Source organism: Anolis sagrei, chromosome Y (assembly GCF_037176765.1).
Source record: "Anolis sagrei isolate rAnoSag1 chromosome Y, rAnoSag1.mat, whole genome shotgun sequence".
Lineage (NCBI taxonomy): Eukaryota > Metazoa > Chordata > Lepidosauria > Squamata > Dactyloidae > Anolis > Anolis sagrei.
Genome location: NC_090035.1, coordinates 71,455,088 through 71,469,083, shown reverse-complemented (window position 1 = coordinate 71,469,083; position 13,996 = coordinate 71,455,088). Strand labels below are relative to the sequence as shown.

The 13,996-nt window shown below is 42.8% G+C and overlaps 1 protein-coding gene across 1 annotated transcript; it reads right to left on the bottom strand.

Moving 5' to 3' along the window:
* Positions 1 to 3,241: 3,241 nt before the first annotated feature.
* Positions 3,242 to 10,419, bottom strand: LOC132780110 (rho-related GTP-binding protein RhoU-like). The gene is made up of 3 exons (XM_060783649.2): positions 10,171 to 10,419; positions 9,913 to 9,971; positions 3,242 to 4,505 (listed from the first exon to the last, which is right to left on the bottom strand). Exons 1-3 carry the CDS (start codon positions 10,370 to 10,372, stop codon positions 4,056 to 4,058), a joined length of 711 nt encoding a protein of 236 aa, XP_060639632.2. The 5' UTR covers positions 10,373 to 10,419; the 3' UTR covers positions 3,242 to 4,055.
* Positions 10,420 to 13,996: the final 3,577 nt, after the last annotated feature.

The following is a 13,996-nucleotide window of genomic DNA, read 5'->3' as shown; positions in this document are numbered from 1 at the left end:
GGTGAGCACCAACCCCCAAAGTCAGACACAACTGGACTTAATGTCAGGGGACAACCTTTACCTATGAAAAAGAGCTTGCCCTACTGGGTTCCCCAAAAGTTCTCTACATCTTCAGCCCAGATTGAAGGCCACGTTTCATCTGATCAGGTAGGAGCCCCCAATGGTGCAATGGGTTAAACCCTTGTGCCGGCAGGACCGAAGATGGACAGGTTTCAAGCAACAGTCTCACAATTGCACTTTTCAGGCTCGATGGAATATTATCCTGTACCAATGAGGCATTTATGATCTGAAGTCTGACAGGTCAGAGGTTCGATTCCAGGGAGAGCATGAGTGAAATCCCTCTGTCAGCTCCAGCTCCCCATGTGGGAACATGAGAGAAGCCTCCCACAAGAATGGTAAAACATTAAAACATCCAGGCGTGTCCTGGACAACGTCCTTGCAGACAGCCAATGCTCTCACACCAGAAGCAACTTGCAGTTTCTCAAGTCGCTCCTGACACAGAAAAAAAATCTGATCCAGTTATGATTCAAATGCATTAATACATAGTTTAACTCATACTTCCTGTATTAAATAACAGAGGTAATATAATAATAGACAGAGGTTCAAATCCAAGAGCGTGGATGAGCTCCCTCTGCCAGCTCCAGCTTCCCATGCGGGGGCATGAGAGAAGCCTCCAACAAGAATGGTAAAAAACATCATAACATCCAGGTGGACCCTGGGCAACGTCCTTGCAGACGGCCAATTCTCTCACAACAGAAGTGATTTGCAGTTTTTCAAGTTGCTCCTGACAAAGAAAAAAAATCTGATCAGGTTATGATTTGAATACATGTAGTTTATGTTTTAGAGAAAAGTAATGGCAGGCCATCTTTGTGTATTCCTTGCCTATGAAAGACCTATTAAATTCATGCATCAACATGTGTTTTTTTGTGTGTGCATGTGTCAGGGGTGCAACTGCAAGTCTCTTCTGGTGTGAGAGAATTGGCCGTCTGCAAGGACACTGTCCAGGGGACATCTGGATGTTTTACCATCCTTGTGGGAGGATTCTCTCATGTCCCTGCATGGGAAGCTGGAGCTGACAGACAGAAGCTCACCCCGCTCGCCGGATGTGAACCGCTGACCTTTTGGTCAGCAGTCCTGCCATCAGAAAGGTTTAACTCATTGCATCACCGAGAGTTGCTGTGTCAACAGGTAACCATAAGGCACTTGGGTTACTGTTCTATGTTCAAAGGAAAAAGGCATCAAAACTCTGCAAACAGTCCACTTAAGATCTGAAAACAGTCTGCTTTCAAGTCGAAATTTTAGAGGAGAAGGCAAGAGGCAAGCCTTGCTCTGCCAACCACAAGGAGGAAAAGAACCACAGAACTGGAGTCGAAAGGAATCCCAAAGGGCACCTAGTCCAACCCCTTGTCAATGGAGAGCATCCAAAAACAATGTCTTCCTCTCTCGTAAATCCATGTGGAAAATATTCACATTGGCGAGGGAAAGCACAGGAGTGAAGTGGTTTCTACCCAAGCTATGATTCAAAAATTGTGAGATTGTGTATCCATTAGTTATGCTCAGGAAGTTGGTCTCTAAAGGCGAACTCTACTTTTGCAAATATTGTCATTATTGGAATTCAACCCCACACTGCCCAAGTCTCAAGTCCTCAATGAGGAGCAGTTAGTTTAGTATAGACTAAACTGTCTCTTGTATGACACTTTGGAATGTATCTGTTTCTTCTCTGTTTCTGTTCTCATTCAGATTGGTTGTGTAGAATGGATACTTTTTGTATTGCAAGCCTTTACTTTGACTTTTGTTTCCTACATCCGAGTATGTGCTGTGTGCTTTGAGATTTCTCTCTGCTTGTGTGTAAAAGAGATGTAGTGATTGGTGTGTTTTCCCCTCTCTCTTAAAACTTTAGAAGACATGAGTGTTAAGAGTAGCTCAGACTCCATTCGAAATGTAGTTCTTTCTTATTATTGTAACTAAACCTTTTGTGACTTTTTATTAGACTCTGCATCTTTGCCTGCCTAACATCTAAATCAGGGGTCCTCAAACTTTTTAAACAGAGGGCAAGGACACAGTTCCTCAAACTGTTGGAGGGCGGGATTAAAATTTGAAAAAAAAAATGAATGAATTCCTATGCACGCTGCACATTGGACAGATGGCAAGCTATTTAACCTCAGGAGATTGAAAGCAGAAACCAAGGTCACAACAACATCTGTTATAGAACTCCAGTATGCTGATGACAACATCGTCTGTATGCATTCAGAAGAAGACCTACAAGCCACTCTAAACACCTTCGCAAAAGCATACGAGAAGCTCGGCCTTGTCGCTGAACAATGAGAAAACCAAAGTGCTCTTCCAGCATCACCAGTCAATCCCTCTGCAATGCCAGAAATACAGCTTAATGGTATAACATTGGAAAATGTTGACCATTTCTGCTACTTGGCAGCCACCTCTCCACAAAAATCAACATCGACACCAAAATACAACACCGCCTGAGCTCTGCGAGTGCAGCATTTTTCCAAATGAAGCAGAGAGTGTTTGAGGATTGGGACATCTGTAGGGATACCAAGGTGATTGTTTATAAAGCTATTGTCCTCCCAACCCTGCTATACCCCTGCAAGATGTGGACTGTCTACAGACGTCACATGCAACTCCTGGAATTATTCCATTAGTGCTGCCTCCGGAAAATCCTGCAAATCTCTTGGGAAGACAAGTGGACAAATGTCAGCGTGCTGGAAGAAGCAAAGACCCCCAGCATTGAAGCGATGGTCCTCCGCTGGACCAGCCACTTTGTCCGGATGCCTGACCACCGTCTCCCAAAGCAGTTACTCTACTCTGAACTCAAGAATGGAAAAAGGAATGCTGGTGGACAGGAAAAGGGATTTAAAGATGGGCTCAAAGCCAACCTTAAGAAATCTGGCATAGACCTGAGAACTGGGAAGCCCTGGCCTGTGAGCGCTCCAGCTGGAGGTCAGCTGTGATCAGCAGTGCTGCAGAATTTGAAGAGGCACGAATGGAGGACGAAAGAGAGAAATGTGCCAAGAGGAAGGCGCATCAAGTCAACCCCGACCAGGACCGCCTTCCACCTGGAAACAAATGCCCTCACTGCTGGAGATGATGCAGATCAAGAATAGGGCTCCATAGTCACCTACAAACCCACCCTGGAGGATCATCCTACTTGAACAATGAGGGATCACCTAAGTAACTAAGTAAGCACATATCTCATTTGTAGTGCAAAAAGAAAAACACCTAAAATCAATACAATAATTAAAAGGAAGAACAATTTAAACAAACATAAACTTATTAGTATTTCAACGGGAAGTGTGGGCCTGCTTTTGGCTGATGAGATAGGATTGTTGTTGTTGTTGTTGTTGTTGTTGTGTGCTTTCAAGTCATTTCAGACTTATGTTGACCCTGAGCGATGGCCAGGTAAATGACCTTGGAGGACCGTATTCGGCCCCCGGGCCTTAGTTTGAGGACCCCTGATCTAAATTTTTTACAGCCACATCACATGGCACTTCACGCTTTGCTAGCTGTGAGCTGTTGCTCAACTTTAAGTATCCTGTTTGCTCTGCTATATTTTAGGGTAGTTTTCCCTAGCAGTCATAATGAGAATCATACTGTGCCCATCAGAAGGACAAATTATCCAGAACTATGTAGTCAATACAATCAGCCACAAAGTGCAGAGCCAATGCCAACCCTCCAATCCTCCCCACTGTCCAAAGAGATAGAGATCGCGACTCATTTAGTTGCTTCGTTGGTTGCCCCCTTCTGCCCAAGAAGTCAATCTCCTCCTCTGCCAGCATTGCCATGATAAGATTCAAATTCTGATCATCAGAAGATTGAGAAAGCCAAGTTGCCAATATTGTCAACCACTTGGCACAGAGCGCAGAGCAAACGCCAGCCCTCCTGACCCCATTGTCCATCCAATGGAGCACCGCATCTACTTGGGCACGAACAACAGCACTGTCTGCAAGAGTCCGGACCCGCAATGTGCCCATGTCAACCGGATGGGGATCACCTTGTACAGCCACATGCCTTGTAGGCATCCCGAGAGGAATGACCCGCTACCGCACGCACACGCACTTCCTCCACCAGGCTTTGGAGAGCGTTCGGAGGCAGCTGGCGGGGCTCCTGCGCGCCTTCGGCAAGGGGTGTTCAGGGTGCCGCAGCCCCACCGCGATGGCCGTGTCAAACACCTCCTTGAGGTTGTGCTGAGTGAGGGCGGAGCACTCCAGGTAGCCCACCAGGCCCAGCTTCACGGAGAGTGCCCGGGCGGCACCGGGGGCCACGGGCTTCTCTCGGCGACGGGCCAAAGCGATCAGCACCTTGACATCCTGGCGTAGGTCAGACTGGGTGCCCACCAGCAGCACTGGGGTGGAGGGGCAGTGGCGCCGCACTTCGGGGTACCACTTGTCGGCAATGTTTTGGAAAGAGGTGGGCGCCACCACGCTGAAGCACAGCAGGAGGATGTCCGCCTTCGGGTAGAAGACCTGGCGCAGCGTGTCAAATTCGTCCTGTGGGCAAGAAGGAGAGGAAGAAGGCAAGAAGCGCATTGTTTAGGTCCTTGGTCTGCATAATAACCACCTATCAAAAAATGTATGTATGTATTTATGTGGGTTTGTACCACAAAGGCTCCCACATAGCTTGATGGATCAGGACCGACCTTGGCACATTCGCCCTTCATTATAGAATATAATAGAATAACTCTATTGTTATTGTGCATTATCTAGCTTACACCAATTGAGGGGTTTGAATGAATAAAGAAAATCACACCTTTTGGGCCCAGAGTAGAGGGTACACAAACCAACATACATACATACATACTTTCATATATATAGAAAGGCACCTGCAATTCTAAGGCATACCACATCTTCAGAGACGTTGGGGGGGGGGGGGGGGAAATAAAAGAAATCCTATATATATATATCTATATATATATATATATTATATCAAAGACTAAAAACCAATAGTAATACAATATGCATTGAACTACTATTAGTCTTTAGTCTTTTGTTTTATCTATGTATCTTAACTATGGGTTGCTATGAGTTTTCCAGACTGTCTGACCATGTTCTCTCCTGACGTTTCACCCACATCTATGGAAGGCATCCTCAGAGGTTGTGAGGTCTGTTGGAATCAAGGCAAGCGAGGTTTATATATCTGAAATGATGTCCAGGGTGGGAGAAAGAACTCTTGTCTGCTTGAGGCAAGTGTGAACGTTGCCACTGGCCACCTTGATTAGGTGGCCAATGGCTTGTGCAGACTAATTCAACCTGAGAAGTCAGCCATAGCAAAGCACCTGATGAACCTGGACACAGCATTTTATTTGAGAACACAGAAATGCTGGACCACTCTCACAACCACCATGTCAGGCTACACAGAGAAGCCATTGAAATCCACAAACGTGTGGACAGCTTCAACAGAAAGGAGGAAACCATGAACATGAACAAAATCTGGCTACCAGTGTTTAAAAAAATTCTAAAATCAGGACAGTAAATAAAGAACAACACCCAAAAAAATACAGAGGAATTCCAGACAGGAAATAATCAGGGCCAGCTAACACTTCTCAACAAAGGATTCTCCCAGGAAGGAATCAGCCATGCTTTGAAGCTGCAAGGCTATTCAATGCTAATCAAGGTGGCCAATTGAAACCCCAGGTTGTGAAACACTGATCTATAGGGAGGGGCCACCACCGAGAAGGCCCTGTCTCTCGTCTCCACCAAACATACTTCTGACGAAGGCGGTAATGAAAGCAGGGCCTCCCCAGATAATCTTAAGATTATTATTAAGATTATTCCATAAGTTTCCAATATACTTCACAACTTCTGCCATAGATGTGGGTGAAACGTCAGGAGAGAATGCTTTCGGAACATGGCCAGACAGCCCGGAAAACTCACAGCAACCTATAGTTAAGATACATAGATAAAACAAAAGACTAAAGACCAATAGTAATACAATGCAAATTTAAAATGCATTCACACCTAGCTCCAGCAGACAAGAGTCCTTTGTCTCACTCTGGTCATTCCACGGATATATAAACCCCTTTTTTCTAGTTCCAACAGACCTCACAACCTCTGAAGATGCTTGCCATAGATGCAGGCAAAATGTCAGGAGAGAATGCCTCTAGACCAGTGTTTCTCAACCTGGGGGTCGGGACCCCTGGAGGAGTCACGAGGGGGTGTCAGAGGGGTCACCAAAGACCACCAGAAAACAGTATTTTCTGTTGGTCATGGAGGTTCTGTGTGGGAAGTTTGGCCCAGTTTTATCATTGGTAGGGTTCAGAATGCTCCTTGATTATAGGTGAACTCTAAATCCCAGCAACTATAACTCCAAATGCCAAGGTCTATTTTCTCCAAACTCCACCAATGTTCACATTTGGGCATATTGAGTTTTTGTACCAAATTTGATGGTCCAGATCTATCATTGTCCACAGTGCTCTCTGGATGTAGGTGAACTACAACTCCCAATGCCCCCCAATGCCCACCAATGCCTTCCTGTATTTTCTGTTGGTCATGGGAGTTCTGAGCACCAAATTTGGCCCAATTCCATCATTGGTGGAGTTCAGAATGCTCCTTGATTGTAGGTGAACTATAAATCCCAGTAACTTCAACTCCCAAATGAGAAAATTACACCGCCCACAACCCTACCACTATTCAAATTTGGGCATATTGGGTATTTGTGCCAAATTTGGTCCAGTGAATGGAAATACATCATATCAGATATTTACATTACAATTCCTAACAGTAGTAAAATTATAGTTATGACGTAGCAACGAAAATAATTTTATGGTTGAGGGTCACCACAACATGAGGAACTGTATTAAGGGGTCATGGCATTGGGAAGGTTGAGAACCACTGGTCATTCCACAGATATATAAACCCTTTTTCCTAGTTCCAACAGACCTCACTACCTCTGAGGATGCTTGCCATAGATCTAGGTGAAATGTCAGGAGAGAATGCCTCTAGACCATGGCCATATAGCCCGAAAAAACCTACAACAACCCAGTGATTCTGGCCACGAAAGCCTTCGACAATACATTAAAATGCATAGTTTGCAATTGAGTGGGAAGGATTGCTGGGAGAGAGAGGTCAGGAACGAACCATCCGACTCATGATGTACTTTTTCAAATGGGTTCAATGCCTCCTTCTACATCAAGGCAATGCTTAAATAACAGTTATCTGGCTTCGGGGCACTCAGTACAAACCAACAGGAACCTACACCTTAATGGGCAAACCACAGAATTCCCACCCTGTTTCAACGCCTTCCGCAAGTCCTTGCAAACCCAAAATAAACACGATTCCCTGGGTATTTATCTTTTGCCATCTCCAGATCAGTTAGATAAGACTTCTAGGGATTTTCCAACTTTTTATATCAGGTCAGGTCAATAAAACCTGCAAGGAAGTCGGTGCCTTTGAATATATTTTTAGCTCTTGTTATCAACTCCCTCCTATAAGAAAATAATAAATATCTTTCAACACAGGGTGAATGTCAACAGAGGAGCTTCCACTTTCGAACTCAAGAATAGTTTATTTTGAAATGACTAATAAGCTCAACGAGAAAGAGACATCTTTGGGCCTGTTCACACTACGAAGTTATAGCACTTTGATTCCACAGTAAAAATATTAATGCAAGAGCAATGATAATAATAATGTGGCAAAATAATAGTAATAATGCAGTAAAATAATAATACAACAATAATGACAATATAGCATAATAATAGTGCAATAAAATAATAATAAGGCACGAATGATATTGCAATAATAATGAGAATATTGTCAAAATAATAATACTACAGTAAAATAATAAAGCAATAATAGTAATGCAACAATAATGATAATAATATGGCAAAATAATACCATAATAATTCAATAAAATAATAATGCTAGAATGATATTGCAATAATAATGAGAATATTGTCAAAATAATAATAATACTACAGTAAAATAATAAGGCAATAATAGTAATGCAACAATAATGATAATAGTATGGCAAAATAATACCATAATAATTCAATAAAATAATAATAAGGCAAGAATGATATTGCAATAATAATGAGAATATTGTCAAAATAATAATAATACTACAGTAAAATAATAAGGCAATAATAGTAATGCAACGATAATGATAATAATATGGCAAAATAATACCATAATAATTCAATAAAATAATAATGCTAGAATGATATTGCAATAATAATGAGAATATTGTCAAAATAATAATACTACTATAGTAAAATAATAAGGCAATAATAGTAATGCAACGATAATGATAATATTATGGCAAAATAATACCATAATAATTCAATAAAATAATAATAAGGCTAGAATGATATTGCAATAATAATGAGAATACTGTCAAAATAATAATAATACTACAGTAAAATAATAAGGTAATAATAGTTATGCAACAATAATGATAATAATATAGCAAAATAATACCATAATAATTCAATAGAATAATAAGGCAAGGATAATAATGCAACAATATTAACATGGCAATAAAATAATATAGAATAATGCAATAATAAAATAATGATAATAATGCAGCAAAGAGAATGCAGTAATAATATGACAAAATAATAATAGTGAAATTAAATAATAATATGGTAAAATTATAATGTAATAGCATAATAATGCAATAATAATTGCAATAATGCAACAATAAAATAATAATAATAAGACAAGAATAATAATGCAACAATGATAACAACATTTATATGGCAATATAAAATAATGAAATAAAATAATAATAATAATAATATAGCAAAAATAATGCAATAATAATAATATGGCAAAATAATAATAGTGAAATAAAATAATAAGGCAATAATACTGATAATAATAATATGGTAAAATAATAATGCACTAACTTAATAATAATAAGGCAATAATAATAATAATGATCATAATAAGGCAGTATAATAATAATAATAATCACAATAAGGCAGTATAATAATAATAATAATAATGCAATAATAATCACAATAAGGCAGTATTAAAATAATAATGCAATAATAATAATGCAATAATAATAATAATAATCACAATAAGGCAGTATAATAATAATAATGAAATAATAATAATAATCATGATAAGACAGTATAATAATAATAATAATAATAATAATGCAATAATAATAATAATAATAATCACAATAATCACAAATTGGAAGTATTATAATAATAATGAAATAATAATAATCACAATAAGGCAGTATAATAATAATGATGAAATAATAATAATAATCACAATAAGGCAGTATAATAATAATAATAATGCAATAATAATAATCACAAGAAGGCAGTATTAAAATAATAATGCAATAATAATAATAATCTCAATAAGGCAGTATAATAATAATAATAATAATGCAATAATAATAATCACAAGAAGGCAGTATTAAAATAATAATGCAATAATAATAATAATCTCAATAAGGCAGTATAATAATAATAATAATAATGCAATAATAATAATCACAAGAAGGCAGTATAATCATAATAATAATAATGCAATAATCATAATAATAATGCAATAATAATGATCACAATAAGGCAGTATAATCATAATAATAATCACAATTAGGCGGTACAATAATAATAATGTAATATTAATAATAGTAATCATAATAAGGCAGTATTATAATAATAATGGAATAATAATAATCACGATAAGGCAGTATAATAATAATAATAATAGTAATCACAATAAGGCAGTATTAAAATAATAATGCAATAATAATAATAATAATCTCAATAAGGCAGTATAATAATAATAATGCAATAATAATAATAATAATAATGCAATAATAATAATCACAATAAGGCAGTATAATAATAACAATAATGCAATAATAATTATTATTATGATCACAATAAGGCTGTATTATAATAATAATGCAATGGGGATGGGGATGCCTTACCTGTCCTGCGGTGTCACACAGCTGGAGCCGGATGGGAGACCCATCCACTTGAACCACAGCTAAGGGGAAAAAGCAAAAAATAGTATTTTCATTGAGAATTTCCAAATATACATCAACAAAAGTGTAAACATCTGCAAAACAGGAACAGAACACCAGAAATGGGAGGGAAAAGCTTCCAATCTTCCCTCCCAAGGGTGAGAAGGGGAAGCCAACCCGCCTCCAGTGAGACTCGAGGCGGGAGGAGTGTGGTGGACTGACCGGAGAAGCGGTCGAGGGCGGTGGGCACGTAGCGCGCGGGGAAGCCGTTGGTGCTGTAGCTGAGCGCCAGGCTGGTCTTGCCCACGGCGCCGTCGCCCAGCAGCACGCACTCCAGGCTCCGCAGCGGCGGTGAGGACGCCTCCTCCTGCAGGCGCCGGCGGGGAGCGTGCGGGGGGACCGGAGGGAGCTCCTGCGGAGGCATCGCCAGGGAAGCAAGGAAGGAAGGAGGAGGGACAACCTGCCTCGGCGCCGGACAGACCCGGACTGAGGCGCCGCCACCTGGGCTGCGCGGGGTCCCGGGAGGAGGCTCATTTGCATGGCCCCGCCTCCCTCGGAATAGGATCCGCCCCCTTAGACACAAACTTTAAAGGGCTTATTTGCATGGCCGCGCCTTCTGTGGATTAGGACACGCCCCTTCCAGAACACAAGCCGATGAGGGTGATTTGCATGGCCGCGCCTCCCTCATAACAGGCCCCGCCCCATTAGAGGCAAACTCTATAGGTCTTATTTGCATGGCCGCACCTTCTGTGGAGCAGGGCACGCCCCCTTAAGAACCAAAGCCAATGAGGGTTATTTGCATAACCACGCCTCCCACACAACGCCCCCTTTGGATCTTTTGGCACAAACACTCCAAGGATTCTTATATTTGTATGGCTTTGAACAGCAGAGGCCCCGCCCCCTTTAGAACGCAAGCCGATGGACAATTTGCATGGCCCCGCCTCCCTCGGAACAGACCCCGCCCCGTTAGAAACAAACCTTTTGGGCTTATTTGCATGGCCGCGCCTCTCTCGGAGCAGGCCCCGCCCCGTTAGATACAAACCCTATAAGGCTTATTTGCATGGCCGCGCATTCTGTGAAGCAGGACACGCCCCCTCCAGAACACAGGCCGATGAGGGTGATTTGCATGGCCGTGTCTCACTCGGAGCAGGCCCCGCCCCGTTAGACACAACCCTTTTGGGGCTTATTTGCATGGCCGCGCCTTCTATGAAATAGGGCACGCCCTCCCACTTCAGAATCCAAGCCTATATGGTTGATTTGCATGGCCGCGCCTCTCTCGGAGTAGGCCCCGCCCCGTTAGAATCAAACTTTATAGAGCTTATTTGCATGAAAGAGCCTTCTGTGCAGTAGGGCACGCCCCCTCCAGAACGAAGCCAATGAGGGTGATTTGCATGGCCGCGCCTCCCTCAGAACAGGCCTCGCCCCGTTAGACGCAACCCCTATAAGACTAATTTGCATGGCCGCGCCTTCTGTGCAGTAGGGCACGCCCCCTCCAGAACGAAGCCAATGAGGGTGATTTGCATGGCCGCGCCTCCCTCAGAACAGGCCTCGCCCCGTTAGACGCAACCCCTATAAGACTAATTTGCATGGCCGCGCCTTCTGTGCGGTAGGGCACGCCCCCTCCAGAACGAAGCCAATGAGGGTGATTTGCATGGCCGCGCCTCCCTCGGAGCAGGTCCCGCCCCCTTTAGAAGATAGCCGATAGGGCTTATTTGCATGGCCAAGCCTTCTGTGCAGTAGGGCACGCCCCCTCCAGATGCAAAGCCAGTATGGTTGATTTGCATGGCCGCGCCTCTCTCGGAGCAGGTCCCGCCCCCTTTAGAACAAAGCCGATGGGACTTATTTGCATGGCCACGCCTTCTGTGGAGCAGGGCACGCCCCCTTAAGAACCAAAGCCAATGAGGGTTATTTGCATAACCACGCCTCCCACACAACGCCCCCTTTGGATCTCTTGGAAACAAACACTCCAAGGCATGCAGGGTCAAAGGGGAATTCATTGCAGCCATCCCAAAGTCTATTAAAGTTCGTAAAAGTTCCTAAAAAAGTTCATGAGAGTCCATAAAAGTTATAGGGGATTATGGGATCATTCCAACCTGGTGTCCTTGGCAAAACTATGAATTCCCTGATTCTGAACTATCTTTTACAGAGCCCTGGGGCACCGATTACAGAAGCAGTGTTCTTTTTAAAGATCATTCATACTTATCCTTTTAATGAATTGATGACTGAGTGACATACTGAATGGGTGACATAGAGAACTGGGAAGCCCTGGTCCTTGAGCGCTCCAGCTGGAGGTCAGCTGTGACCAGCAGTGCTGCGGAATTTGAAGAGGCGGGAATGGAGGGCGAAAGAGAGAAACATGCCAAGAGGAAGGCACAGGTGGACAGCTCAAGATGGGCTCAAAGCCAGCCTTAAGAACTCTGGCATAGACCCTGAGAACTGGGAAGCCCTGGCCTGTGAGCGCTCCAGCTGGAGGTCAGCTGTGACCAGCAGTGCTGCAGAATTTGAAGAGGCACGAATGGAGGGCGAAAGGGAGAAGCGTGTCAAGAGGAAGGCACAGGTGGACAGCTCAAGATGGGCTCAAAGCCAGCCTTAAGAACTCTCGAATAGACCCTGAGAACTGGGAAGCCCTGACCCGTGAGCACTCCAGCTGGAAGTCAGCTGTGACCAGCAGTGCTGTAGAATTTGAAGAGGCACGAATGGAGGGCGAAAGAGAGAAACATGCCAAGAGGAAGGCAGAGGTGGACAGCTCAAGATGGGCTCAAAGCCAGCCTTAAGAACTCTGGCATAGACCCTGAGAACTGGGAAGCCCTGGCCTCTGAACGCTCCAGCTGGAGGTCAGCTGTGACCAGCAGTGCTGTAGAATTTGAAGAAGCACGAATGGAGGGCGAAAGAGAGAAACGTGCCAAGAGGAAGGAGCGTCAAGCCAACTCCAACCGGGGTCCGCCTTCCACCTGGAAACCGATGCCTTCACTGTGGGAGAAGATGTAGATCAAGAATAGGGCTCTACAGTCCCCTACGGACCCACCGCCAGGATATTACACTTGGAGGACCATCATCCTCGGACTACGAGGGATGGCCTAAGTAAGTAAGACATAGTGAATCCTCACTCATAGAACCTGCATCTATGGCGATGCTTGCCATAGATGCAGGCGAAACGTCAGGAGAAAATGCCTCTAGAACATGGCCATATAGCCTGGAAAACTTACAACAACCCACATATATTTTGTATTTCTATCACTTAATATATGTTGTTACCAGTTTTGATGTGGGATATTAAAATAATGAGAACAGCAATTGCAATGGTGCCCTGCGTGCCGGTCTGACCCTGAGAACTAAGCCTTGTCACCTTTGTTTGCCTCCATTCTTCGGATTCTTTTCCGGAAAGGTTTGCTTCCCTGTTTCATGTCTTCATCTGCAAAAGACAGCTGAAAAGAATTTGTTTGAGCTTTGCAGGGAAAAGCCTCCTTATCTCCCTTTAAGTCTTTCGTAATCCCACCTGCCTCCTTCGCAGGGCTGCTCCAAATGTATTTGAAGAATGTGTTCTTTTTGCTCTTATCTCTAGGAGCAAAAGGCTTCCCCAACCCTCTTCCTCCATCTTCGCATCCCTTATGGTCTGTTTGTAAGTCTTGGTTTAGGCTTTAAAGACCACGTTGACCACTGTAAGCCTGCCAAGTTTCAGGATGTTCTGGTCATCCACTGAATTTTAGGAAAATATTAAATTTTTTGCAAATTAAATGTCTTTTTAAAAAATACTAAAAGGGGCACCCCCTTGAATTTCTCAACAGTGACAGAACATGAGTTGAGAATCTTTCCTGCAACGTTTCAAAAAGATCTGGTCATCCACTGATTTTTAGGATTTTTTTTTCAATTTAAGCTCCTTGGGTGAGTTACACTCTCTCAGCCTCAGAGGTTGAAAAACATGGCTATTGGGATAGCCCAGATCCCCTTTCCTTTCTTAATTTCCTGCATGGCAGAATGGTTGGACTGGATGGCCCCTGGGGTTGCTCCTGTTGTTGTTGTTGTTGTTGTTGTTGTTACAATGACCGAA

Bases quoted from the DNA above. Each gene is read 5' to 3' on its own strand.
- LOC132780110 (XM_060783649.2), bottom strand. From the start codon at position 10,372: ATGCCTCCGCAGGAGCTCCCTCCGGTCCCCCCGCACGCTCCCCGCCGG. The intron at 9,972-10,170 runs GTCAGTCCACCA...TTTTCCCCTTAG, and splicing joins CGCCCTCGACCGCTTCTCCG to CTGTGGTTCAAGTGGATGGG. The intron at 4,506-9,912 runs GTAAGGCATCCC...TCTTGCCCACAG, and splicing joins TGTGTGACACCGCAGGACAG to GACGAATTTGACACGCTGCG.